Genomic DNA, 27,689 nt, shown 5'->3' with positions numbered 1-27,689 from the left:
TGCTGTTTAAACAGATAAAATAAAATAAAAACCCTCAGAGACAAATGCTGTCTTGAAATATTCGTAGTCCACGTATGTATGAGGTTAAAGTGTTTCCAAATTTAGACTCAAATACAAAATGTTCATAAAGGCTAAAAATACCAAACTTTGACACAAAGCTTCTATAAGCTGCATCGCCTTGTCACAAGGGGGCGCCACAGTGGGTAATGGTAAATGGTAAATGGCCTGTATTTGTACAGCGCTTTTCTAGTCCCTAAGGACCCCAAAGCGCTTTACACAACCTGTCATCCACCCATCCACACACTGGTGATGGCAGCTACATTGTAGCCACAGCCACCCTGGGGCGCACTGACAGAGGCGAGGCTGCCGGACACTGGCGCCACCGGGCCCTCTGACCACCACCAGTAGGCAACGGGTGAAGTGTCTTGCCCAAGGACACAACGACCGAGGCTGTCCAAGCCGGGGCTCGAACCGGCAACCTTCCGATTACAAGGCGAACTCCCAACTCTTGAGCCACAATCGCCCCCCAACAGGTGGTAGGTCCACCTGTTTGATTTAAAGTGACCCCTGAAGGGGATTTGGGTCTGTGGAATCAAACCACACTCACTTTCACTTTGCCCTGAAACAAACACCTTGCCACCCCCTTCTCAGCCAGTATTCACCTGATTGGCAGGTTTAAACAGCAGGTGGGTAGGGTCTCTTAAGATGACCATATAAGGACAGCCAATCTGTGTGACTGTGATCAACATTAACAATGAAAAAAAAAAGTTCTGCATTAATACAAGGTGTATCAGAAACAGTCATCTGATTTCAAAAGGCTTTGAATAAATTTCAAGTTTTACATACACCAACTGGCAACTATGCGAATGACAGCTGTTTCATACACCTTGAACTTGTTTCTGTAAAATTCTGAACTGGTAGCAGGACAGATGGCGTGCTCTTATTTTTGATATTTTTTGCAGGAAAAAAGTATTTTATTTGAAAGATATTTTCAAAGACGCCCACCTGCTTTTGTTCAGCTAGCTGACCCCAGTTTTAGCAGCTGATACCCGCCTTAATAAAAAAAAAAGACGCCGACCCCATGGACACGTGCTGACGTCACTCGCCTGCACTTGACTGCCTTGACCCGGCTCAGCGGGCGCGTGCTGTTCCCTATTGATTCATATTAACACACCGGCGCGTGCGGATGGAAACAAGCCGAGATCAAAGGGAGCGCGAGGGGACGACGGTGTCTGTGTTGCAACAATGTAGCAAGCGCATACCCGCCCCGCGCGCGCACACACCGAGAGCTGTACCCACCTACTACCGTTGTCATAGTTACCTACATACCCGACTGAACGGGTATGTGCACGAGCGAGAAGGGAGGGAGGGAAGGAAGGAAAGGGGGGGAGAAGCGAGAGAGGAAGGAGGGAGGAAAGGAAGGTAAGAAGGAGGGAGGGAGCGGAATTAGTCAGTGATAGAGGGGAGGAGAGGAGGCGAGGCGGCGGGTGTTCTGCCGAGGTGGACGTGGCGGGTCCGGCGGAGTGAGCTACGAGTGACGGGCAGCGGAGCCGAACCAAGGTGGACAGCCAGCCGGCCATGAAGCGGACCACCCGCAGGTAACGTCCGGCCGTTATCAGCCGCTTGCTCGGCGTCGCCGCGTCGCTCCGCTCGGTTTCCTGCTGTTTTACCGCGCCGCCGGACGCTCGATGACCGCCGTGCCGCCGCTCGGGCTCCGTAGTTTATTGGCTCCTTTTGTGTTGCGATGTCAGCCGCTCGCCGTAGCGCCGGAACCCCGTGGAGGGGGCCAGGCTAACCGCTGCCCCCGCTGCGCCCTCTCCCCGCCTCACTCTCACTTTCTCCCCCTGCTAGCAGTAGCAGCAGCAGCGCGCTAGTTTAGCAGGCTGCAGACGATAAACAAGATGGCCACTGGCTAGCTGCTAGCTAGCTAGCTAGCCAGCCAGCCAGCCAGCCAGATAGACATGGCAGCCTGCCCGTCTTTGTAGGGCTGTGAGGCGGCTGCGGAGCGTGTCCTTCCGCTGGCAGCCGTGGGTTTGTGTGTGCGAACCACAGTAAAAGTTGTGCAGAGTTGGCGAAGAATGTGGAGGTATTAGAGCGAGAGCGGAGAGGAGCAACCTCCGGGGAGAACCACCGCCAGCAGCCCGGGAGGCAGGCAGTGCGGCGGCTGCGTGGCGAGTGGAGGGGCCACCTGAGTGCTCGCGGGGTGACAGGTAATATGGAAGGGAGGAGCAGGTAATGTTCACCTGAGCGGCAGGGAGGCTAGGAAGCTGCAGCACTGTGCACAGAGCGGCTGTTCTACTTTACCTGAAAACTTTTCAGCGCATGTGTGTGGGAGGCCGCTGCATACACACAGCTGCAGCAGCTGACTGTCTCTTCTAATGACATCCTGCTCCTGCAAACAGCGCACCTCTGCAGGCCGACCTGTGCCCCATTTACATCTGCCACCACATCAGCTTTGTCTGCATGATGGCGGTGACCGGCTGACTGCAGTCTTACTGTTGTCATGCACCAGTGCAGAAACGGAACCGCAGCAGCTGTTTATAGGGATGTTCCCAAGAGTCATCTCTAACATTGGCGCTGGTATCTGCTCCCCTGAAAGTGTAAAAATTTTTGCTGTAAAGTTATTCAGACTGAGTTTTTCAGGCGTGCTCATGCTGCAGGTGCAGCCTCAAAACCTCAGTAGAGTCTCACCAGTCGCCACACATTAGGCGCCAGGGCCGGACACTAACGGTGGTGGCCTCAAGCCCCTGGGGGGCGGGGGGAATCCCAGGGAATCCTGGTTTCAAACTATGCTTGCATACCTGGCTTTCATGCTCAGAGGTGCTGCAGTGTTGGGGGTTTCCTCATGTCACTCTGATTGGCTTTAGCTGCTGTTGTCATGGTAAGCAACTCCTCTGTCTTCTCTCTACAGGCTCGTGATGGTCAGCCGTACCTGCTGACATCTGGCTGATCTTTCACTACGTCATCGTTTTCCAGAGGACGCTCTCAGGGACTCCCAACCCCCCCCCCCCCCCCCCCCCAGCCCCTCCTCCTGTGAGGGCCAGCAGACTTCACCAGCAGGAGGGGAGTGGAGGAGGAGGAGGACTTTTACCAGCGATACCTCAGGTGTTGAAACGGAGCAGGTGAGGAGGATTAGCTCCGCCCCCTCACCATGACAGACTTGGAGAGTGAGTGCCTGAGCCTGGGCCTGCCCCCCGAATGCGGCTCGCCTCCCCTGCCGCTGGACTCCTCCCTGCAGGTGGACTGCGGTGCCGGGCCCGTCGGCTCAACCCCGACGCCCACTCTGGCCCTCCTCTCCTCCGACTGTCCCACGCCCACGCTCAGTTCACTGGCGGCGGAGATCGCAGAGCCGCTGGTGATGCTGCCGTGCGTGAAGAGCGAGCCGGAGGACTGTGACCTGGAGCCCATCAGGACCGTGGACCTGTCAGAGATCCAGCCGCTGTCCACCGCCGAGCTGGGCCAGGACCAGATCAAGATGGAGATCAGTGGCCTCGACTACATCAAGTCTGAGCACCACGGGAACCACCACCTGGGGCCGTTTCACCACAGTGACGTAACAGAGCTGGACTACAAGTTGCACTACGAGCCGAGCTCAGTGTTCGACTACATCTCCCAGGTAAAACGCCAGAGGCCGGCAGCTGAGAGCGACGACGCTGTTATTGTGTTATTATCGTTATTGTCATTCGTGCTTTTTCAAAGTATCTTCATAAATTGGGTATAAAGTTTTTCACATTCTGTGAATAAAAGCGCCCACCAGAGTCCATTTAAAGTTCTGCTGATGTAACAGAAACCCTGAGGTTGTTTATCCTGTCAGAGCAGCGTAAAAGGCTCAGTCCAACTCAGACGCCGTCAACGCCAAGCTGTTTTTTTTTTTTTGTTTTTTTTTTACTTCTGTTGTGTTTGAAAGGTCTGAATATATTATATAAAGATGTGGCGTGTGTTTTGTTGTTGGTGGTATCTTTGTAGAAGTTTTGCGATCCATCCGAGGTGCGCTGTGAGTGTGCGTCCACTTCATGTTGTTAGTGCGATGGACGCTCTCACCTTTATGGACATCTGAGGTGATGTCGGGTGCTTCACGATTGCAGCTGCTGCCTTGTTTTCCTCGGCCTTCGTGCGGCTGTTATGCTGCAGGTTGTCATGTTTTGTCGGACGGTGCAATCAGTTACGCTCTTTGCGAGTGCTTCACCTTCCGCTGTGGCTTTTGGTTGCGTCCTGTTTGTTTATCTGACTTTAATCTGGTGTGCAGGGGACAGCTGTGATTGGCTCATGTAGGAAGAATGAATTGTCACTATTGGTTGATCGTGTTTAATTAAGTACAGGGAGACAAAATCACGGCAGAGATTAAAATTCAGTAAATTTGCAACCCTGAGAATTTTGCCAAAGCAGGAGGAGCCCAGGGGTCAGCTCAGGGCTCAGGTGTGTGGTTGGCAGGTAACTCGTCGCACACCTGAGGGTCAGAGGAGTGTGAGGAGGCCCTGTGAGTAAACCAAAGCATACAGAGGTTATTAAAAGTGGTAAGAGCAACACAACGAAGTGATAACTGTGACTTGAATAACTGAGTTTAATTTTTGCCATATTTGAGAAGTTGTAGTGTTTTTAGACGTGCTCTCCCTTTATGAGACTCTGGACCTGATCTGACGACAGCTGTACTAAGAGAAGCTCCTGTGATGACGTTCACAGAACTCTGGTGATTTATCCCCAAAGTTGAAACCTGTTAGGACAGCGGTCCCCAACCCCCAGGCCTTGGACCCATCATTTGGTACCGGGCCGTGCGAGTTGAGGCTTAGGTGTGAAATGTCTGGTTTTCAGGGTTTTTATCGGTTTTCAGCGTTATTTTGTTATCGTTTTATCGTTTACTCGGTTTTCCTGGGTCTTTTCACGTGTGTTATGAATAAATCTTCTTTTTTTCGGTGCCGGTACTAGTTTTATTTTGTTGTATTTATCCGCGACACCTTAAAGGCCGGTCCGTGAAAATATTGTCGGGCATAAACCGGTCCGTGGCGCAAAAAAAGTTGGAGACCGCTGTGTAAGGAGATCAGAGCATTTTGGAGATGACTTGGAGTCAGAGCTGTTTGTATATGAAGGAAAGGGCCTCAGTGCTTCCTTTATGACAGGGATGGGGGGACTCCAGGCCTCGAGGGCCGGTGTCCTCGATCCAACACAGCTCATTTAAATCTCCTGAAGTTGTAATGAACTAATCATGTGATTCAGGTGTGTTGACCCAGGGAGTGATCTAAAACCTGCAGGACACCGGCCCTCGAGGCCTGGAGTTGGACACCCCTGCTTTATGAGCTCCTTTAGTGTAGTAAACACTTGAGGGTTCATTTATGAAAGGAGATATTTCCATTGCATAATTCATAGCAACACTGTCAGACTGAATTGAACCACAATTAATGATAATCTGGGTTTTTATTATCTGACTTTTTACTACAACCCTCATTTACAAACACTCTTTCCTGTGCCTAATCACCTTGTCTAACATTCCCACTCTCGCACTCTGGGTTCAGTATCTTGCCCGAGGGCACTTCAGCCCACTGACCTTCTGATTGGTTGTCTCCCTACTAGAGCTGGGCGATAGAACGATAACGATATGTATCGCGATATAACTTTTACTCGATAGAGAAATTAAGCTATCGCGATAGACCTCGCCGCTCTTGTCCTCAGCCGATCCAAATTCAGTAGCGCAGAGCTGAACCAATCACAGCCGCAGCGTCACGTCGCGTGACTTGCTACGCACAGCACAAGTGCCAAGCCGCACGTGTGTTTGTTTGGGAAGCAGCCAGCGCATAATGGAGGAAATGAGTGTGCCGACTAGAAAAATCAACCGAGCGTGACCGAAGAGAAAACAGATGATGGTTCCAATGCCGGAGAGATTGTCGAACGGAAGAGCCATAGAAGTTCCGTAGTGTGAAGGTATTTCGGCTATTTCAAGTCTGACAAAAAACAGAGTAGCGTGCACTGTAAATTGTGCCGAAAGCAAGTCTGGAAATACAATAAACTGGTGCATGCGTCACACTGTGCCACGTTATTGTTTCAGTGAAATGAATTTCTACAATACTGTTAATTCTACTCTCTGCAGTGTTTAAATGCTTACATATACACACAGTTACTGTCCCTCCACACATACGACTCGGTTCTGCTTCTATGCCCCAGCTTTGTTTACTTTTTCCCACCGAGGCTTCTAGACTTCTGATTGGCCAACATTTCTGCACGGTTAGGAATCTAGCGCCACCTGCTGCTTTGGCATGTTCATAGCAGCGTTTTCCTTCATTTCTGCCTTTATGTGTGGACGGGATTATTTTTTAAAACGAAAACGGAAAATCTCCGTTTTCAAAAATACCCGTGTACGTGTGGACGTAGCCTCAGTCTCTGACTGGAAGCGCTAATTCGTCATTCGGCTTTTGTCAGACTAAAGTAACTGTTAAAACTGTTTGAAAAGCTAAGCTATACAACAAGGAGAGATTGAGAATTTCCTTTTAGTTCTCAGTTTATTTGATATTGACAAAAGTTAGTCAGTTTTGTCTGTTCTTCTGTAAAACAAACTAAGATTTATTTTTAGAATTAATATTTTGTTTCTAAGTGGAATTGACAATTTAGTCTGTTTCATTTGTTCTATTTTGAAACTTAAACGCTTTAGCGGCTGCCTTTTGTGTAGTTTGCAATATTTGCCTTTATTTATCTGAAAAAGTCTCATGTTCCTTAAGTACATCTACCCTGTTGAACTTATTATGGGAAATAAATATTTAAAAACAAGCTGCTGATTATTTCACATTTTACTTGTGAGCAACGGCACATTTAAATCTTACAAATATAGTTATTTGGCTTATATCGTGATAGATATCGTTATCGCCTGAAATGAAAAAAACATATCGTGATATGAAAAAATCTCATATCGCCCAGCTCTACTCCCTACCAATCAGAAGGCTGTGGCTCTTGGTCAAAGTGCATAATAGGTTCTCTGCAGTTTAGTAGTGTCTGCTGTTGTGTTGCTGTCTTACATGGTTGTTGTGACTTTTCTCTTTTGTGAGTCGGGTCAGCGATGGAGGAAATCGTAGATGACCCACAACATGAAGTGGCTTCCCTCCGCTGGTGTCCTTCACTGTGTTCATGATGATGTTTTTATGATGAAGGTTCCTTCTTCGTGTAGATGGTTCCACATTTAAGCTGCTCAGTAAGAAAATGCTGTTTTCCTCGGATCAGGAAGAACCTCAGTGAGCCGCTGCAGGTCTGTTGCTGTGGCATGGAGGGAGCTGAGGTTATACCAAACTGTCGTCTAACTGTTGTTAGACGAAGCTGGGAGCCGTCGCTGCGAGGAGCTCCGAGAGGACTCTCAGCTTCTCCTCATCATCGGGCTCACGACTGCAAATCCTTTTAAAGCAAACACCTGAGCTGATCCCACTCCTGTTTATCTCATTTAAACAGCTCAGAGGGACAAACCACACACTGCATCATTCTGAACACTTATTTGAATATGAAGTAGGGGCGATATGGCCTAAAATCCATATCGCGATATAATTTGAAGCATGTGCGGTAACGATATATATCACGATATATTCTTTTCTTCACTATAAGGACTTAAAATCCTTTAATGTTCTCAAAAATCGAGAGTGTGCCTTATGTATGAATTCTGGTTGTGCTTACTGACCTCGAACCGATTTTGGCAGAAATCTGTTAAAAAATGTTTTTGTACAACTTTGGTAAGCCGCACAGCTTGATGGATCGTCAGAGCATTACGGCTGCCGTAGGGAGGAGCTTCGCGGAGCAATCTGGGTCCAAAACTCCGTCCTCTTCAGGTCCCAAAGTCAAACGAACACTGAGAGTTAAAAACGTCTAAATTCTTTCATCTTTAATTAAATCATCAGCGTTGCTGCTTTAGCAGGTGTAACAATTAAGTTTAACATCCATGAAAACAGAATTTATTAAATTTAAAGGAGTTAGAAGTTAACAGGAAGTTAGCTCGCTAGTTTCCACCTAAACATTTCATATCATGTTCTGACTGAGAGATTTCTGAAAAAAATCAAACGTACAGCTCTGCTATCACTTCCAACATAAATGAAGACAGAAAACTAAACAGCAGTGGCGTTTGCAGGGTTACTGAAGTTGGGCTAGCTGGTATATAATGTTGTGCTACGTGATTGCTAGCGACACAGCTATGTTAGCATAACATTAGCACAGTGAAGCTGGAGGATGAACACCAACTTTTTTTCCACTCGATAAAAGTTAACGTGAGGGATTCTGGTGGTCAGGGACAAATGCAGTCGCATAGCAGGATGCTGTACACGGGCCAAACTTCAGTCAGGAGAACAACTGAGATTATTCATCCACAATACGAGGTTAGTCATTAATATACTGAAACAACATGGGAACAGAGCAGCTGCGAGAGAATTCAACATTAATGAATCGATGTTACGGAAGTGGAGGAAGCGCAGTTTTTGGCTTTCCCCATATTTCAAATGTGCTTCATCTCTTTGCTATGACTGTCGCCCGCCATCATTTGCAGATGATAATGGTTGTAACCGCTGCGATGCTTTTGACCAAAACAAGCGCAGCTTGATGACATCATCAACATGTGCTATCGCGATAGAGCGGTATAGTCAAAATTTCTATCGTTGGCCAAATTTATATTGTTTATATCGCCCACCCCTGATATGAAGCAGAGTCTGAGCTTTAGCCCTGAGGCTAGCCATCAGTTTAGTAATCGGGTATTCTATTGATTGAGTAATTGGATACTTTTGTCTTTGAAAATGCAGTGTTATCTATAAAAAACATTTCATTTTGTATTTATCTGCTATGTTTCTTTTAAAGAAAACATCTTCGTAAGAAATTACAAGTACAGTGATGTTAAAATAAGATGCATGCCTTAGTTTTGGCTGTGTGTGTGTGAGCGCCTTTAAAGAAGCACATGGTGGCTGCAATGAAGGAAGTCGAGCGTGTCGGCATTCTCGCTATCGAAGCAAAAACTGTTAGTTTGAATAATCGAGTTATTTGATGAATCGTGGTGAGGCTGCTGCGTCATTGTCCGAGGTCTGAAAGCAGATCAGGGCTGAAACTCTCAGACAGCCTTTCATGGAGGTCGGTCACACAAGACTCTCTCAGTGTGTTTTTATCACAGCCATGTGAAATTTGTCCTTTTAAACAGCTGAATTCACAATAAAGTCATTCTCACACTGTGTGGGCCACGCCTCTGTGAACTCAGGTGTTTTTAAGCCTGAGTGGCACAGGCGTATAAAATCCAGCACCTGCAAACTGGAAGTGCACAAAGAGCCGTCCATGGAGGTATCTCAGGCCCGCGATGTGAACGTCCCACACACACTGACGTCTTGTAGGAAGTCTTCCAAGATCTAGTGGGGGTTCATAAAAGCTGCAGGTCTGTGTGGACAGAAAGGGTGTGATTGAATCCCCGCCCACATTAATGCTGTCTAGTACTGACAGTGATGCTTCCTCTGTAGTCTTTTATCATGCAGTTTACTGTAGAGTCAGTTGAGCAATAGCAACAAAGAGCAGAGAAATGCAAAGATTTGTCTGAGAACAGAGTGCAGACACGCAGCAGTGTGAAAACAGCAGAACAGCATCAAACATGAGTGCATGAACATCTGCTGCATCAGCAGCTGAAGGTCACAGTTCTTGTCTTCCTTGAGGTTTTGTCGCTGAGAGCAGACCAGAAATCAGAGGCTGATTTGCTGTTCTTTATCATTTAGCCTGGAGAAACGGTTTGTTGCTTTATAAGAAATCATCACTGTTTGAAGAAAATAAGAACAACCCAGGTTTCTCTTCAGCTCTGTAGCCAGGCTGACAAACAGAGCTCTGTTGAGCCAACCATCCCTTTAACGTTTAACGTTCATAACTTCTTCACTAATAAAATGTTGGTCAGCAGACCTGATGTGCTCGATGCTCAGGTTGAGCAGATGTGACTGCAGCTGTTTTCTTGTTGTAGGTCACTGACACTCTGGAGTACATCAAGTCGGACCACCACGTGGACCTACAGTGTTACTACACCACCGATCTGAGCGCGCTCAAGTCGGAGTACCCCGAGACCAACGCCATGTCCGCCCACCTGCAGCACAACGGCCTCGAGTCCATCCACATGGCCGAGCTGCGCACGGAGCTCAACAAGCTGCGCCCCGACTCCCTGCACTTGGACAGCATCGGCAAACCGGACGCTGAGTTCGGAGGGGGGGCGCTGTACGAGCTGCAGCCCACACACGTGGGGAAGTCCTCCACAGAGGCGATGATGGCGGCAGGAAGGGCAGGAGGGAGTCTGGTGGTCACGACTAAAACACAGAGCCCAACGGTGAGGAAACCTCGCAACATGCAGGGTGAAAAACCATTCTCCTGCACGCAGTGCGGGAAAAACTTCAGCACGCTGGGAAACCTGAAAACGCACCAGCGCATACACACGGGCGAGCGGCCGTACACCTGCTCACAGTGCGGCAAGAGCTTTGGCCAAGCGGGCAACCTCAAGCGGCATCAGCTCATCCACACAGGCCAGAAGCCGTACGTCTGCGCCCACTGCCCCAAAGGCTTCACCAAAGCCGACGACCTGCGCTCACACCAGCGGCTGCACACCGGCGAGCGCCCGTTCATCTGCACCACCTGCGGCAAGAGCTTCAGCCAGTCCAAGGAGCTGAAGGCGCACCACCTGAGCCACACGGGCGAGCGTCCGTACTGCTGCCAGCACTGCGGCAAGAGCTTCACCAAGGAGACGAGCTACCGCAACCACGTCCAGATCCACACCGGCGAGAAGCCCTTCACCTGCTCGCAGTGCGGAAAGACTTTCAGCAACTCGGGCGTCTTAAAAACCCACGAGAAGATCCACACGGGCGAGCGGCCGTTCGGCTGCACGCAGTGCGGGAAGAGCTTCGGCCGTCTCGGCCACCTGAAGGCGCACCAGCAGATCCACACGGGCGAGCGGCCGTACGCCTGCCCCCAGTGCGGGAAGACTTTCAGCCAGTCGGGCCACCTCAAAGCACACGAGCAGATCCACAAGCGAGAGCGAGCGGACACGGCGAGCACCAGCAGTGACGGCGGCAGCAGCGCCGTGGGCAGTGACAGTAGCTAACTGCAAACCCTTTAACCTCCGGAAAAACAAAGTATTATTCCTTTTTTTTTTTTATAAATACGATATATAAAGCTTTTCCTCATGAGTTTTTCTTACATTTTCATACCTTTTGTGCTCTTTTTGCATTTTATCTGTGGGCAGGGCGGACTGACGCATTTGCTCTTATGCAAGTGTCTGTGTGTGCATACACGTTATATACCGTGTGTCTGGGGTGGCGGGTGGGTGGGGCTGTAGATAATCTTTAAACTGGACTGACTGTAGAGTACCAGGACTTATTTTTGGAGACCTTAACAAGCACAAATACTTAAGAGACCAACAGTTTGAGTACTTCATTTTTGTATTTCCTGTTTTTTACTGACTCAGACCAGCAGTTCCTGACAGACCGTGACCCCGTTTACCGAAAACTGCACACTCACGGCACTGACACGCCATCTCGGTACGCTCTAAAGGAACACGAAAGGGTCCAAAATCCCAGCCTCCCATTCTACAGCGCGCTAGAATCGGGCTTCGTAGTCCAGTCACTCTGTGTTGTCGCTGATAACTGATGGAAGCTTTATCCTTCCTCTGTAACTTAAATCTATGTGACCCGAACAATATCGGCTGCAGTTCTGATTCATTCAGGTTTCTGTGAAATATCTCACGAGTCTGCTGTGCTCTCCACCGTCCCTGCAAAGAGATCAGCCTGGAGAAATAGTTTGCTGCTTTATAAGAAAGCCCTCCGCAAAGCCAGAACATCTTACTATTCATCACTGATTGAAGTAAATAAGAACAACCCCAGGTTTCTCTTCAGCTCTGTAGCCAGGCTGACAAACAGTCAGAGCTCTGTTGAGCCAACAATCCCTTTAACGTTAACCAGTAATGACTTCATGAACTTCTTCACAAATAAATTTTTATCATTAGAGAAAAAATTACCAGTAATCATCCCACAGATGTAATATTATCTACAGCTACTCTTAGTACCATTGATGTTAAGTTAGACTCTTTTTCTCCAATTGATGTTTCTGAGTTAACTTCAATAATTACTTCCTCCAAACCATCAACGTGTCTTTTAGACCCCATTCCTACAAAACTGCTCAAAGAAGTCCTGCCATTAATTAATTCTTCGATCTTAAATATGATCAACCTATCTCTAATAATCGGCTATGTACCACAGGCCTTCAAGCTGGCTGTAGTTAAACCTTTACTCAAAAAGCATCTCTAGACCCAGCAGTCTTAGCTAATTATAGGCCAATCTCCAACCTTCCTTTCATATCAAACATTCTTGAAAGAGTAGTTGTCAAACAGCTAACAGATCATCTGCAGAGGTTTATTTGAAGAGTCAAAGGAGCTTGCAAAGAAAAGCGTCTGGACTTCTTTAAGTTGCTTGAAGACGTTTCACCTGTGCTGCAGTGGTTTGTATCATATCTATCTAATAGACTCCAGTTTGTGCATGTAAATGGAGAGTCCTCTTCACACACTGAGGTTAATTATGGAGTTCCACAGGGTTCAGTGCTAGGACCAATTCTGTTTACATTATACATGCTTCCCTTAGGCAGTATCATTAGAAGACATAGCATACATTTACACTGCTATGCAGATGACACCCAGCTCTATCTGTCCATGAAGCCAGATAACACACACCAATGAGTTAAACTGCAGGAATGTCTTAAAGACATAAAGACCTGGATGGCCGCTAACTTTCTGCTTCTTAATTCAGATCAAACTGAGGTTATTGTACTCGGCCCTGAAAAGCTTAGAAATATGGTCTCTAACCAGATTCTTACTCTGGATGGCATTACCTTGGCCTCCAGTAACACTGTGAGGAACCTTGGAGTCATTTTTGACCAGGACATGTCCTTCAACGCACATATTAAACAAATATGTAAGACTGCTTTCTTCCATTTGTGCAACATCTCTAAAGTTAGAAATATAGAAGCTGATCACAAACTTAGTTACTGATCAGAGCTCAGATTTTTTTTTACAGGAACTGTAACTTTTTACAGTGTTGCTGTTGTAGTAAAACCTACAAACTAGCTGGAATGGTTTGGTCTACACTAGGCTTTTATTTTGAAACTCGGTGGAATCTCTGTGCCTATTCTGTCCAGCCGGGGGATTGTTAGGTTTTTTTTTTTTTTTTGTTTGTTTTCTTTCTCTTATACTTGTCAGCCGGAAGTGACTTGAATGCGTGGCGTTCACTGACAGCAGAGCGATCAGCGGTCCCGCTCGTGGAAAGGGAAGCTCGCTGTTCTTCCAGTTTTGATTTTTCTCATTGATTCTCGAGGGTAACCTTGTGGGCGATAAACGGGTGTAGTGGGTCATGAGGTTGAGCCACAGCTGCAACATGAAGCCCCTAACAGAGCCTTCAGTATTCTCATAAGTGTACGACGTTCGTGTCTGCGAGCTCGCGTGAATCTGACCTTGGACCGACTCTGTTACAGCGTTGTAGTTTTTATGTGAAAAGAAGAAACGTCGCATTTCTCGGTGAACGGGGTCTGACCTCTTCAGGTTCGTCCATTTGTGTTTTTGGCAGTCAAAGTACTTAAACTCAGGTGAGAGTACTTCCTGCCAGTTTACTAGTATTTTACTTGCAGGTGTGGGTACTCGCAGGATGTGGATGTACTGTTAAACTCTTTGATCTTTTCCACGTTTTTATTGAGCAGTATTGATTGATCGGGACACGGCAGGCGTCTTTTTGTTGCTGATGATAATCACGTGACGGTTTATTATTATTATTATTATTATTATTTTAAATAATTTGTTAAAGTCAGTTTTTACCGTTGTTGGGCTCCAGAGGACCAAAATTCATCATCAGCACAAAGGAGCCCAACCCCCCCCTCCCCTCCCGTCTAGATCGCTCACTGTGTACAAATCTATTGATTATGTCATTCCTACAAAATAAAATGTAATAAAAGTTAAAAAAAGAGAAACAGAAGGTGGAGGCAATTGAGCATCTTGTACTGGAAGAAAGTTAATAAAGAAACTAATGATACATGTTGCAGTTTCCGTCTGTTTCTGCTGGAATGTGTCGGCTTGTTTTCAGAAACAGGAAGTCTGCCGTCCTCACAGAGTCATGAAGGGGGGGGGGTTTATCTATTGAGACCAAACAGGTTGTATGGAAACAAACTCAAAAGCTTTAACATGGGAGTCTATGGGGACTGACTCACTGCTGCCTCTGCTGGACACCAGAGGAACTGCAGGTAGGAGCTGCTGTTGTTCGGTCTCTAACGCCGAAACATGTCCAGCAAAAATGCTGAGAACTAGTTTTTGAAACATCCTGCAGGTATCCACCTTCTCAGAGTAAGAGCTGTGCCATAAAAATATGGATGATTGTGAATAATAAGCTGGAGTAGTTCATCTTACTGTGATCGATTTCTTTAACAGCTGATGCAAAGATGTATATGTTTTGAATTTCTGTTCATGACGCAGAAGAAACAGTTGCTATGAGGTGAAAAGGATGTGAAGGTGTGTTTTAAAAATACTTTTTACTGCCTTTGGTTGATATTTGAGAATAAAGACGTTTCGTTTGAGTAACGCGGAAGTTTGTGAGCACAGACATTCATTTCAGACACTTTTTGGGTTTTGTTGCGTTTTATTTGTTGAAGCGGAACACAGAAGACCTGCAAGCACAGCAGTAAAGTTTCACCAGCATAAGCCAAGAAAATGCTTCCCCTCACAAACCCTCCATCTTTAGACCGCCTGTGGTTTCCTGTGAAGCAGGAAACTGGTATGATGTGAAGGTGAGAAGCGATCTTCAGGTGGAGGTGTGCACTCGCCCAGCATGAAGGACGGTGAAGAAAGGTGGAGATCCGACTCCAACCCCGGGCAGGCAGACACGTGATTGGCCTCAGATGGTTTCCTCCACAACCTTTGTGATGATTGTTTTGGTTGTGGTGGAGGTAGAGGAGGAGAGCGAAGATCTGCGTGGGAAATGAGACAAAGCTGGTCAGAGATGCTCGTCTGAAAAGCAGAACCCGCTCACACGTTTACAGGTAGGTGCTGTAGTGCAACTCCCAAGTTTCCAACATCAGTTGACCAAAATGAGCAGAAGCCAAAACATCTACAAACTGAAGTAAAAACGAGTGCCAGACGGTGGTTTTGTGTAATGCCAGTTTGCACCACAAGAGGGCACAAAGAGGCAGTGCAACTTCCTGTGACCAGCAGGACAGGAAGAACATGAATGTGAGTTTGGACACTTAGATAAACACTCTTTTTCTTCTAAGCTAACGAGGAGCTTAAATTCTGCATATTCAGAAAACTGTGGTGAACAGTTTACTTCTATTTTACAGAGGGGAATTACACAATGTACCATTAAAGGTACATTGATCAGGACGTTCCAGATTGAACTAATGTTAGCAGCCGATGGTAACACTAAAACTAAGGATATTTCCTCTGTATATTTAAGTTTTCCAAGTAACCTCTGTAAGGAGAAGGAGGAGAGAGCAGGGCCACAGAGAGCCGAGGCCGTCCTGGTGAGCTCTTCTTACCCGCCTCCCTCTCCGTCGAGCAGCCTCCTGTACTCGGCGATCTCCAGCTCTAGTCTGGTCTTGATGTCCAGGAGAATCTGGTACTCCTGTCCCTGCCTCTCCAGGTCTGCTCTGAGCTGCACCAGCTGCTCCTCCAGACTGCTCACCTGCACAGGTGAACCCGGTGTGAGTGTAAAAGCTGAAAGCAGCTGACGGAACATTTGGATGCGACCCCATGAGAGCAGAACTCACCCTCATCTGGAATCCTTCCATCTTCATGCCGTAGCTGCCCTGGACTTCGGCGAGTTGGGCTTCAAGGGACATTTTCTGTAAAAACATGAGCAGGTCAGAGACAGAAGCTCTACCTGTGGATGAGGTCGTGACATTGGGCTACATTTCAGCCACCTCTCTGCGACTCAGGATTTTAGGAATCAGAGGAAACGAGGCCACGATGTGAAGATGTAACTGAACCAGCCTGATGTTACTCCCCAGGGAGGATTTTCTAAAACCCAGAACTTAGGACCCTCACAATTCCTGTTCTTTGACTTTGTCCTTTGACATTTTGAATGAGGACCCCTCTGTGCCCTCTTCTAACTCCCTCTGTCCAGCAGCCTCCGGCACTAACATTAGAGAGACTGGTGGCTGCTGTATTCTTGTTTATTTTCAGGGATCAGAACTGACCCTGAGCTGGCTTTCCTCTGGCTAATGTTAGCTAACAGTATGTTACCTGCTCATAGGGCTCGATGCTTGGACCACTGATGTTCAAGCTCATCATTAACCGTTTGACATTTTTAATGAGTTGCTCTCATTAGATAAAGTTATTATTAAAAATGTATTGATGTAATTATGAGTTAAATGGTTCATCTCACCATGCTGAGCTGAGACTGGAGCTCAATCTCCAGAGCCTGAAGCTGACTCTTCACTTCCTTTACTTCCACGGTTGATGTCTTCAGTGTCATTTCTGTGGCTGCCACCTCCTTGGTGAGGACCTCCGACTGAAAGAAGAAAAAGAGGAAGTAATGAACAAAAACGAGCTGCTGCAGGTTTCTGTTGAATAGCAGAAAGCTGACGTACCTTGGCCTGGAACCAGCCCTCTGCGTCTTTGAGCGCTTTGGCGGCGACGGTTTCGTAGTGCTCTCTGATCTCCTCCATGACTTTGTTGAGGTCCTGCTGAGGAGCAGCGTCCACCTCCACATTCACCTGACCGCTCATCTGAGTGCGCATGGACACCAGGTCCTAAAGGACAGGGAGGCGGGGCTAAGGATACCAGTATGTTTTAACATTGCGTGTGAGACGGATCTGCTTACCTCCTCGTGGTTCTTCTTCATGCTTGCCAGATCGTCCGTCAGGGCTTCGATCTGCATGTTCAGGTCAGTCTTGGCCACGTCCACCTCTCCCAACAACGCCTTCAGCCCGGCGATGTCGGCCTCGACCGACTGACGCATCCCCAGCTCGTTCTCGTACCTGTTAAAGTTAAAGACACAGAAAATAATGGGTTAGTTCTCCATCCATCCATCCATTCGCTTCCGCTTATCCTTTTCAGGGTCGCGGGGGGCGCTGGAGCCTATCCCAGCTGTCATAGGGCGAGAGGCGGGGTACACCCTGGACAGGTCGCCAGTCTGTCACAGGGCCAACACACAGGGACAGACAACCATTCACACCTAGTGACAATCTGGATTATCCAATTAACCTATCCCCACAAGCTGCATGTCTTTGGACGGTGGGAGGAAGCCGGAGTACCCGGAGGGAACCCACGCAAACACGGGGAGAACATGCAAACTCCACACAGAAAGACCTGATGGTGGAATTGAACTCAGGACCTTCTTGCTGTGCGGCAACAGTGCTAACCACCGTGCCACCGTGCTGCCCTTAGTGCTGGGTTAGTTCTGATGAATAAAATCCAAACAACAATTCTGTGAATAACTTTTATCAGCATTTGGTGTTTGTGCTGATTTCGAGACAAAAACCAGAACTCTATTTTTTTCTTTTAGTAATCTTGAGGCTCGTTTCTACGGATTAAACAGTTAAATGTTCAAATAAACTTTAATAAAGAGAAATGAATCTTAGACTTTCTGAGAAACATCTGCTAAAATCATCTTTAAATTCTAACAAATGAGCTCCAATGAGTTCTCATGTTTATCTAATCTAAGTCTAATTTTTGCTCTTGCTGGACGATGTTTGGGGGATTTTTCTGGATGAGAGAAAATCAAAAAATCAGACTGAGGAGTTTGTCTGTTCTTGATGTTTTTCTACCAGCAGACAGCAGAGGGGGCTGAAGAGAGGCAATATCACAGTAGGGAGGTTTTCACTGTCAGGACGTCTATTTCAGAGCATTTTTCTGTCAGAAGAAAACAGCAGCAAGAAAGTACAAAGAACACATGAAGAGAAATAAAAGGTAAAAAAAGAAAAAAAAGGAGCCACTGACTTCAACCTGAAGTCGTCTGATGCGAGCCGGGCGTTGTCGATGCTCAACATGACGGTACCTTTGGCGATGATGGCATCCTGGATCTGAAAACCAGCACAGAGCCACAAAAAAAGGGAAATCAATCAATGGTAGATTATCAATAATGCTAATCAGATGATGCCATTCAGTAAAGAAGGGTTAATAAATCAAACATTACAGAGAATAACAACAAAGCCAATCAGATCTCTTCACGTCGTAACACGCCCATCAGTCGCAGCAGCTTCTTTAATGTGAAAAACCAAAGCTCGTGTTTCCTGTTGGAGCCAAACGAAGACCAAAAACAAGTGACTGGTTTACAGGTGACATCAGTCTTGGAGGGCGTGGCTGCTTCACTCGGAGCACTCTCACACAGGTGTGGTTCACCTCAGATCTCCATCCCCTCACTGGGAGCCTCCCACCAGATTACTGACACTACTCTTCTTTCCAGCCTCTCGGTCAAAAGCTGCTGTGATTACAAAGGTTTTCTATTCTTTCTCAAAATCACCAGAAGGTTCGAGTGCTTTTTTTAAATTGTAAAAGTATGAATGAAGCCCCAGCAGTGCAAACATCTTTCTGGACTGCACTGTGAGTGGATTTGTTAAAAACAAGAAAAATCAAATGTAGGTTTTCTCCAACTTTAAATATGAGTTTTTCAGGCACAACAAAACATTGTTCACTTGAGCTTCCATGCAATTTCAAACTTTATTTTTATGTCTTTTCATAAAACATTATGTGATTTCATAAATGTAAACTTTAAAATGTGGACCAATAGGAGCGGAGACCCCTGAACACCATCTGCCCCGTTTCCTCACCTTGGCATGCAGCTCGGCGATGGTGGCGTAGAAGGCGCTGTAGTCCCTGGCGGCCGGGCCAGCCTTCGTCTCCACGAACTGCTTGATCTTCAGCTCCAGCTCGCCGTTGGCCTTCTCCAGCGACGCCACTTTGGTGAGATAGTTGGCGAGACGGTCGTTCAGGTTCTGCATGGTGAACTTCTCGTTGCCGATGACGTTGTCGTCCATCCCTGCTCCTCCGCCAAAGCCACCCCCAAATCCTCCACCTGCAGCAAATCCTCCACCTGCACCAAATCCTCCACCTGCACTGAAAGCTGCACCAGCTCCTCCACCGAGGCCGCCACCAACGGCGAAGGTTCTCCCGGCCTGTGAAACCCTGACACTACCGCCTCCTCCAGCAACGCTGTATGAGCTCATGCTTCTGGATGAACGGCTGCTGCCAAAGCCTCCACCGATGGAGCCTCGTGAGAGCATCATGGTAGTCATAGTGATGGAGCAGAAAAGAGGAGGTGCTTGTCAGTCTGTCTTCTCCGGTGGAAGGAGCAGGAGAGAAGTGAGGAGAGAGTGAGGAGGTCGCTGCTTTTAAAGCTTCTCAGGTGGGCTGAACTGCAGGTACAGGGGCAGGGTTAGGGGGGAGGGTCGGGGAGGGCAGGGCTGGAGGGGAGGGCCGCGGTCCACAATGTCCTACCTCCAGCTTGAATTCTTTTCTCCGACTTCATTCGGCACTTTTGCACACCATGACATATATTTACACACATATTTTTGTCCTTTTATATTTTTATGTATATTCATGTTTAGCCCTATATCTGTAGCTCAATATGTATCTATTGATATCTCTGTTTCTACACTTCATGTTATATGAATGCTTGGCGTTTGTTGTATGTGTGCTGCTGTGACCGCTCAGTGTCCCTCTGGGATCAATAAAGTCTCTCTGATTCTGATTCATGAGACACAAACGGGAGAGACGTTTTCCGTGTGAGGCACGGCAGAGCTCAGAGGCTTCATGTTTCCATGTTATCTGTCTGAACACGACAGCAGCTGAGACCAAATCTTCGTCCTGACCCGGCTGCTCTGACAGATCCTCAGCTGATCTGCAGAGACACAGAGAGCACATTCCTCCATTATTAACTTCTCTCGTTGTTTGAGGGGAATTTTTGCTTCTTTCCCGTTACACTCGTTACATCCATCAACACACACAGCTGCCCCTCCCTAAGCCTGCAGTTCCTCTGACATCCACTAGAAGCTCCAGCAGTGAGTCAGTCCTATAGACTCTCATTTTAAAAAGTTAATTTCATCCATTTTCTTCTGCTTCTCTGGGGTTGAGTCCTGGGGACAGGAAGACAGGACAAGGACAACTATATGCTTTAGCAAAAAGGAAAGTTTGAAGCCTGATCTTGAAAGTAGAGATAGTGTCTGTCTCCTGAATCCAAACTGGAAGCTGGTTCCACAGAAGAGGGGCCTGAAAACTGAAGGCTCTGCCTCCCATTCTACTTTTAAATACTCTAGGAACAACAAGTAGGCCTGCAGAGCGAGAGTGAAGTGCTCTAATAGGGTGATATGGTACTACAAGGTCATTAAGATAAGATGGGGCCTGATTATTTAAGAGCTTGTATGTGAGGAGCAGGATTTTGAATTCTGGATTTAACAGGAAGCCAAAACAGGAGAAATCTGCTCTCTTTCTAGTCCCTGTCAGGACTCTTGCTGCAGCATTTTGGATTAGCTGAAGGCTTTTCAGGGAGTTTTTAGGACTTACAGTCCTAAAAACTGGACGAATTACAGTCGTCCAGCCTGGAAGTAATAAATGCATGAACTAGTTTTTCAGCTTCAAAGCTGCCGTCGAGTCTGTATTGAAGTAAACACAGTTGGGTTGAAATGGGCGTGTGTGGAAAAGCATTTTACGCATAAAAACATGGTTTAGAGGAAAACATGCAGAGTGCATTAATATGTTCATGTTTTCACCACTTTACAGTCACATCTGCAGAAACCCATCAGATTCTGTTTTTCAAAGGTATGAAGGTGTGATTACATCAGTGCCTCTGGCCTGCATGCTATAACTTTATATAACATGAAGTGAATATCGTGTTCTATCACTCAGCACAAAGAGTCTTCAGTTTGATGATGACAGCAGCTGGAATGCCCTCTGGCACCCAGCGCTCATCTATCACCTGTCAGCGTCCTATTTAAGGTGCTCACTGTGGGAAAACGCCCCCGGCTTAGCGTCTGTTTGTAGGATCGTCATGGAGAGCAGCATCTTAGTGACTTTCTTTTGTCACATAGAAGCGCTCTTTGTTGTATAAACTCTGTGTGAAGTTAACCTCTGCAGCTCAGCCTCCACCTCACAGCAAGCAACATTTCGTCCTCGCTGGAAAACGTCTCCAAACGCATCACGGAGGCAGAGCAGAGAATCTCAGATGTAGGAAGATGGGGTGACTGACCTCGCGGGAAGACTGGCTGAAGCTGAGGAGAAGATTAAGATCATGGCAGGGGCGATTTTAGCCCATTTTTGGGGGGTGCTTCTCCCCCAAAAATGAATCAAAGCACCCGAAAGACTTCTTATTTTTTTGACAATATTTGCTGAAGAAGGAGTCCTATCAGGCTTGGTTAGCCTGTGGGACTCCGGAGGCAGCCGACAGGTATCGACAGGCCAAGCGGAATGCGGCTCGGGCAGTGGCTGAAGCAAAAACTCGGGTGTGGGAGGAGTTCGGAGAGGCCATAGAAAAAGACTTTCGGACCGCCTCGAAGAGATTCTGGCAAACCGTCAGGCGTCTCAGGAGGGGAAAGCGGTGCTCTACCTGCACTGTGTATAGTGCTGGCGGAGCGCTGCTGACGTCGACTGAGAAAATTGTCAGGCGGTGGAAGGAATACTTCGAGGACCTCCTTAATCCCACTGACACGTCTTCCGAGGAGGAAGCAGAGTCTGGGGATGAGGGGAATAACCCGCCAATTTCCGGGGGCGAGGTCACTGAGGCAGTTAAACAACTCCTTGGTGGCAGAGCCCCTGGTGTTGATGAGGTCCGCCCCGAGTTCCTGAAGGCTCTGGACATTGTAGGGCTGTCCTTGTTGACACGCCTCTGCAATGTTGCGTGGAGATCAGGGGCAGTACCTCTGGACTGGCAGACCGGGGTGGTGGTCCCCATCTTTAAGAAAGGGGACCGGAGGGTGTGTTCCAACTACAGGGGGATCACACTCCTCAGCCTCCCTGGGAAAGTCTATGCCAGGGTGCTGGAAAGGAGAGTTCGTCCGTTAGTCGAACCTCGGATACAGGAGGAACAATGTGGTTTTCGTCCTGGTCGCGGAACACTGGACCAGCTCTTTATCCTCTCCAGGATACTTGAGGGTGCATGGGAGTTTGCCCAACCAGTCTACATGTGTTTTGTGGACTTGGAGAAGGCATTCGACCGTGTCTCTCGGGGTGTCCTGTGGGAGGTGTTGCGGGAGTATGGGGTGTCTGGCCTATTGCTACGGGCCATTCGATCCCTATACAACCGTTGCAAGAGCTTGGTTCGCATTGCCGGCAATAAGTCGGACTCGTTCCCGGTGGGTGATGGGCTTCGCCAGGGCTGCCCTTTGTCTCCGGTTCTGTTCATAATTTTTATGGACAGGATTTCTAGGCGCAGCCAAGTGGCGGAGGGCTTTCGCTTTGGTGGCCTCAGAATCTCATCTCTGATTTTTGCAGATGTGGTTCTGTTGGCTTCATCGGGTGAGGGCCTCCAGCTCGCACTGGAACGGTTCGCAGCCGAGTGTGAAGCAGCGGGAATGAGGATCAGCACCTCCAAATCTGAGGCCATGGTTCTCAGCCGGAAAAGGGTGGAGTGCCCACTCCGGGTCGGGGATGAGTTCCTGCCACAAGTGGAGGAGTTCAAGTATCTCGGGGTCTTGTTCGCGAGTGATGGGAGAAGGGAGCCGGAGATCGACAGACGGATTGGGGCTGCAGCTGCAGTAATGCAGACGCTGCACCGGTCCGTCGTGGTGAAGAGGGAGCTGAGTGTAAAAGCGAAGCTCTCAATTTACCGGTCGATCTACGTCCCTACCCTCACCTATGGCCACGAGCTGTGGGTAGTGACCGAAAGAACGAGATCGCGGATACAAGCGGCAGAAATGAGCTTCCTCCGAAGGGTGGCTGGCCTCTCCCTTAGAGATAGGGTGAGAAGTTCGGCCATCCAGGAGGGGCTCAGAGTAGAGCAGCTGCTGCTCCACATCGAAAGGAGCCAGCTGAGGTGGTTCGGGCATATGACAAGGATGCCCCCTGGGCGCCTCCTGGGTGAGGTGTTCCAGGCATGTCCCACCGGGAGGAGGCCCCGGGGCAGACCCAGGACACGCTGGAGAGATTATATCTCTCGGCTGGCCTGGGAACGCCTTGGTGTTCCCCCGGATAAGCTGGAGGAGGTGGCTGGGGAGAGGGAGGTCTGGGCCTCTTTGCTTAGGCTGCTGCCCCCGCGACCCGGCCCCGGACAAAGCGGATGAAGATGGATGGATGGATGGATTTGCTGTTTGTGGGACACACTACTAAAAATACAAAAAGCATACAGTACTTAATTGAGATGGAACATTTTAACAACAAAAGTATAGATACCCCCCCCTCCCAAAATGGTTTGTTCCAGCTCTCCCCTGCTCTGGCTCTGGCGCCGTTGCTGCCAGAGCGATGGCGGCTGAGACGCAGCAGAGGGAGGTGGAAGAGCCTGGCTTAAAACAGGACATGTTAGCTGCCTTTAACCTTGCGTTACTCTTTGTACAGTTGGTAGGAGTCAGACCATGTTTCTTTTAGCTGAAAAACATGACACCAGGTAACCTGCAGTGTGGGAAACGTGTTTCCCCACGATGTTTGCTGCCCTACAATCCGTCCTGCTCTGTAGTGAAATCAGTGATATTTGACCGCCCTGTTGCTCCCATTGAAATGTATACAGCCTATTTAAAATCTAAAACGTAACATTGTCTGTAGCCTGCTGTTGTTACCACTGTCCTGTTTGAAAAGGAATGAGAGAAGCTGCTTATTTTGTCATATGTGCCGATATTAAACCCAAGGTACTAACTAGCTAACTGACTGGATTCCCATTAACCTTATAACTGCTGTTGTGTGTGTGTGTGTGTGTGTGTGTGTGTGTGTGTGTGTGTGTGTGTGTGTGTGTGTGTGTGTGTGTGTGTGTGTGTGTGTGTACAGAGACAGTCAGGTTCATAATGGATATGAGGAAGTTTTTTCAAAAAAAGGAGCCACGTCAGGTAAAAGTGTAAAAACAAATCATCCGTCAATAAAGATTAATGTTGGATCAGTTTCAATATTTATATCTTTTATTAGATGTTCATGTGGTTTGGTTATTTGCCTTTTGGTTGAAAGTACACTGAGAGGACTTTTTGTTGGTGATCTTAATAGTATTTTTTAATCTAATTGAATCCAATCTATTTGTGTATGATTGTCAGTCCAAAGAGGGAACGTGAGGAGAAAGTACAAGGTCAGGAAGAACCAGGTGAGGACACAGACAGGGAGCAGTGACAGGCAGAAACTGTTAATCCGGCAAAGGAAAAAAAACAAAACAAACTAATTTTACTCACAATCTGGAAGTTGTGTTGTATTAAAGCTGCTGTACAGAGTCTGCAAAACAAACTGAGTTGTCAGCCCTGGCACTGCATCACCATACTGAGCTTCAGTCAGAGGAAGTCACGGTTGCCAAAAACTTTTTGAAGCTCGAGAGTGAGGCTGGTGCCATCCCAGATATGTTAACATTGTACAATCTTCTGGATAATCAGATCTTCCCCACACTGAAAACTGCTATTCAGGTTGCCCTAACAAACCCAGTTAGCAGCTGTAGCTGTGAGAGGTCCTTTAGTGTCGAGTCAGCTCCATACCTGGCTGAGAAGGACCATGGGTCAAAGCCGACTCCAGCACCTGGCTGTGATGTCAGTTGAGAAAGATGCTTGAGAGACTTGACCACCAAAATGTGACAGATTTACCAACCTCAAGCTGAGGCGACGTAGGATAAAAGAAAATAAAAGATCTGCAGAGCCATGTTAGTATCTGCAGTAAAGATCTTTTCATACATTGTACCAGAGGCCAAGGTGTCTCCATTTATCTAATTTTTTAATAATATTTTGTACATTTCAAGCACTCTTCTATTTTTGGAGTGTATTTTTATATATCTGTATTATATTATACGAACACTTTAAAAGTGAATCTCTGTCCAAAAAATGCTCTCAGTTCACTTTTTACTCACTGTGAGCATCATTTTCATCATCAGTTTTTATTTTTTAAATTCCAATCCATTCTTCTTTGGCAGCATTTAAATAACCTTGATCAGATTTGATGGTTTTGTTACAGACTTTTCAAAAAGGTGTTTTGCTTTTCTTGCACAAATGTGGGTTTAAATTGTGTTAAAATGTACAAAGCAGTGATGTCATGTTTTGTGACGAGGACCCAGGCACAGAGAGACTTGATGAATTTAAGAATCTTATGATTTAATAAAGAAATTTGCAGACTTGCACAGAGATTGTAAAATTATGATGACTGATAACGGAGACGAAGACAACAGACGATGAGGACAGGGAGGAACAGAGGGAACTCGGGACAACTGGAGACATTTAAAGATGCAGGGACTGACAGAGACGGGGAAAACGTCTCATCGTGATGAGTAAAGTTGATCTTGCCTGGCTGAGCAGCTCTCTGGGTGCTCAGCACCCCCAAAGCTCTGATCCTAGAATCGCCCCTGGATCATGACAAAAAGCTTGGATGATTTAGAGAACCGCAGCAGGCGCGACGACATCCGCATTATTAATCTGAAAGAAGGCGCAGAGGGTGAGAGTCCTATTCAGCTTTTTGAAGCCTGGCTGGGGAACAGCTCCACGGGTAAAGCCCGCATTAAAATTGACTCACCCCAGGCCGGTGATTATTAAGCTCCACAACTCCAGAGACAAACCACAGATCATGGCAGCAGTGAGAGCGGCCCCGGAACTTCACTACGACGGACAGCGGATCTTTATACACCAGAAGTTTTCCTACGCGATCCGTGAGAAACGTTAACCTTAATTGACAAGGTCATCCGCTTCAGAATGCGCTACCCAGCGACGCTTGTGCTGAATCACAATGGCACTGAACACAAGTTTGATTCGCCTAAAGATGCACAAAGTTTCATCAATGCGCTGGAAGACAACTGATACTTGTCCCGTACAAACTGTGGCACTGTTGGATTTAACTTACAACATGACATTGGTTCAGCTCGCCATAAGTCCACAGTGTTTAATGCAGCTTGAGGGAAAAGAGACAGTTTAAAGGTAAAATAGAAATTTGTTTATTCTTTGTACCTAAAGTGGCTTTAGGGCCAATATCTAGTATACAGTACTGATTGTTTACTCAGTCTTTAATTTTGTTTCACAACTGACAGTAACCCGATTTGATTCAGGTTTGGGAAGCGGGGGTGTCTTCTTTTCTTTTTCTCCCGTGGAGTGAAACTTCTTTTGGCTACACTGGTCTTGTAATACCACCCAGTGGGTGGCTTTTTCGTTTTGTTTGTTTTGTTTCTGGCTTGTGATATTTTGACGTTTATCCTAATTCCTATATTCTCATGCAGTTTGTTGTGTGTGTAAGGGTTCCTTTGCCATTCGTTTATGATGGTGTTGTTCACGGCCAGTCCAGACCATGGGTTAAATCTTTTACAGTGTGTTTATTATGATGGGTCTTTTTTGTTTGCTTCGGGTTGACAATCTTTGTCCAATGACTGACAACTTTTACAATGAGTAACATAAACTCTCAATGTCAAGGGAATTAATCACGTTATTAAGAGACGCAAAATATTTTCCTCACTCAAAAAAGATGGAGTGCAGATTGCATTACTGCAAGAGACTCACCTCACAGATTCTGAACACACTCAAGCGTGATTGGGTGGGACAAATTTACTATTCCTCTTTTAACTCTAAAAGTAGAGGCGTTGCAATATTGATCCATAAAAATCTACCGATTACTCTAAATACTATTGTAAGGGATGCAGACAACGATTTATTCTGATTACTGGGCTTTTATATGGGGAACAGATTCTATTAGGAAGTGTTTATGCACCAAATACTTTTAATAGATTGTTTTATTCAAACCTTCTGGCAGAAACCTCCTCTGTGTGTCCCAATCACGTAATAATTGGTGGGGATTTTAACTGTGGTCTGAGTCCTGAAACTGATTATAATCCACCAAAATCTCAACCACCTTCAAAAATGGCAAAGGCTACAATGGACTTATGCTCAGATCTCGGCCTTTTTGATGCCTGGAGAGTTTGTAATCCACATGTGAAAGCTACGAATACTTTGGAAACGAAGTTGGAGACACTAACACGCAAGGTAGAAGAGCTGGAGAATAATAGCCAAAGAAATAATATTCGCTTGGTGGGCCTCCTTGAAGGAGACGAGGGCAAAGATATGTGTGGATTCCTAACTAAGTGGATCCCAGAGGTGCTTGGGATTCAGTCTTTCCCAGAACCCATAGTGATTGAGCGAGCCCACAGAATCGGGAGACCCCGGGATGTTTCAAAGTCAACAATAAATCCAACACAACGAAGGTTGTTTGACCCGGTAAAAAAACAGCTGTTAACACTTCGCATCCCGGACCTCCGTTTTGGCTTCATCTACCCAGCAAGGATGTTGATAACCTTTCAAGGGGACCGACATATTTTTGTTAATCCATCTGAGGCAAGTTCATATGTACAACAGCTCAAGCCAAATGGACAAGAGAACGTTACGACCTGAAAGGCAAATGCTCACTTACCAGTAAAGCTTCTGTTGTCATGATTGTAATGTTGGATTTAAGGGTAATTTCCTTCCAGGCCATATAGTCAGTGAATAACAAATATACTTTGAGTATAGAAGAGTCATGGCCTGATTTAATTCTTTTTCATTGTGGTGGTAATTTACTGTTGTTATTTTATAATATCTGACCATCCATTCTTAGTTAACTTTTCTACTTTATTAGTTTTATTATTAGA

General features: G+C 46.9%; 2 protein-coding genes across 3 annotated transcripts; one reads left to right on the top strand and one right to left on the bottom strand.

Annotated features, from left to right (window-relative positions):
* Positions 1-1,389: 1,389 nt before the first annotated feature.
* LOC113020135 (uncharacterized) lies at positions 1,390-14,027 on the top strand. 2 transcript variants are annotated; one of them, XM_026163849.2, is made up of 3 exons: positions 1,390-1,598; positions 2,912-3,616; positions 9,935-14,027. In XM_026163849.2, the coding sequence occupies exons 2-3, from the start codon at positions 3,152-3,154 to the stop codon at positions 11,057-11,059; spliced, it is 1,590 nt and encodes a 529-aa protein (XP_026019634.1). In that variant the 5' UTR covers positions 1,390-1,598; positions 2,912-3,151; the 3' UTR covers positions 11,060-14,027. The 2 variants fall into 2 exon arrangements, with proteins under 2 accessions (XP_026019634.1, XP_026019635.1); XM_026163850.2 differs by lacking the exon at positions 1,390-1,598 and adding an exon at positions 1,720-2,210.
* A 580-nt stretch (positions 14,028-14,607) lies between these two features.
* Positions 14,608-19,349, bottom strand: LOC113020137 (keratin, type I cytoskeletal 13-like). The gene is made up of 8 exons (XM_026163854.2): positions 18,757-19,349; positions 17,927-18,009; positions 16,809-16,965; positions 16,576-16,737; positions 16,371-16,496; positions 15,754-15,828; positions 15,523-15,668; positions 14,608-14,955 (listed from the first exon to the last, which is right to left on the bottom strand). The coding sequence occupies exons 1-8, from the start codon at positions 19,219-19,221 to the stop codon at positions 14,883-14,885; spliced, it is 1,287 nt and encodes a 428-aa protein (XP_026019639.2). The 5' UTR covers positions 19,222-19,349; the 3' UTR covers positions 14,608-14,882.
* Positions 19,350-27,689: the final 8,340 nt, after the last annotated feature.

This window comes from Astatotilapia calliptera, chromosome 4, assembly GCF_964374335.1.
Source record: "Astatotilapia calliptera chromosome 4, fAstCal68.1, whole genome shotgun sequence".
In the NCBI taxonomy this organism is placed as follows: domain Eukaryota; kingdom Metazoa; phylum Chordata; class Actinopteri; order Cichliformes; family Cichlidae; genus Astatotilapia; species Astatotilapia calliptera.
This window is presented reverse-complemented; position numbering and strand designations above follow the sequence as displayed.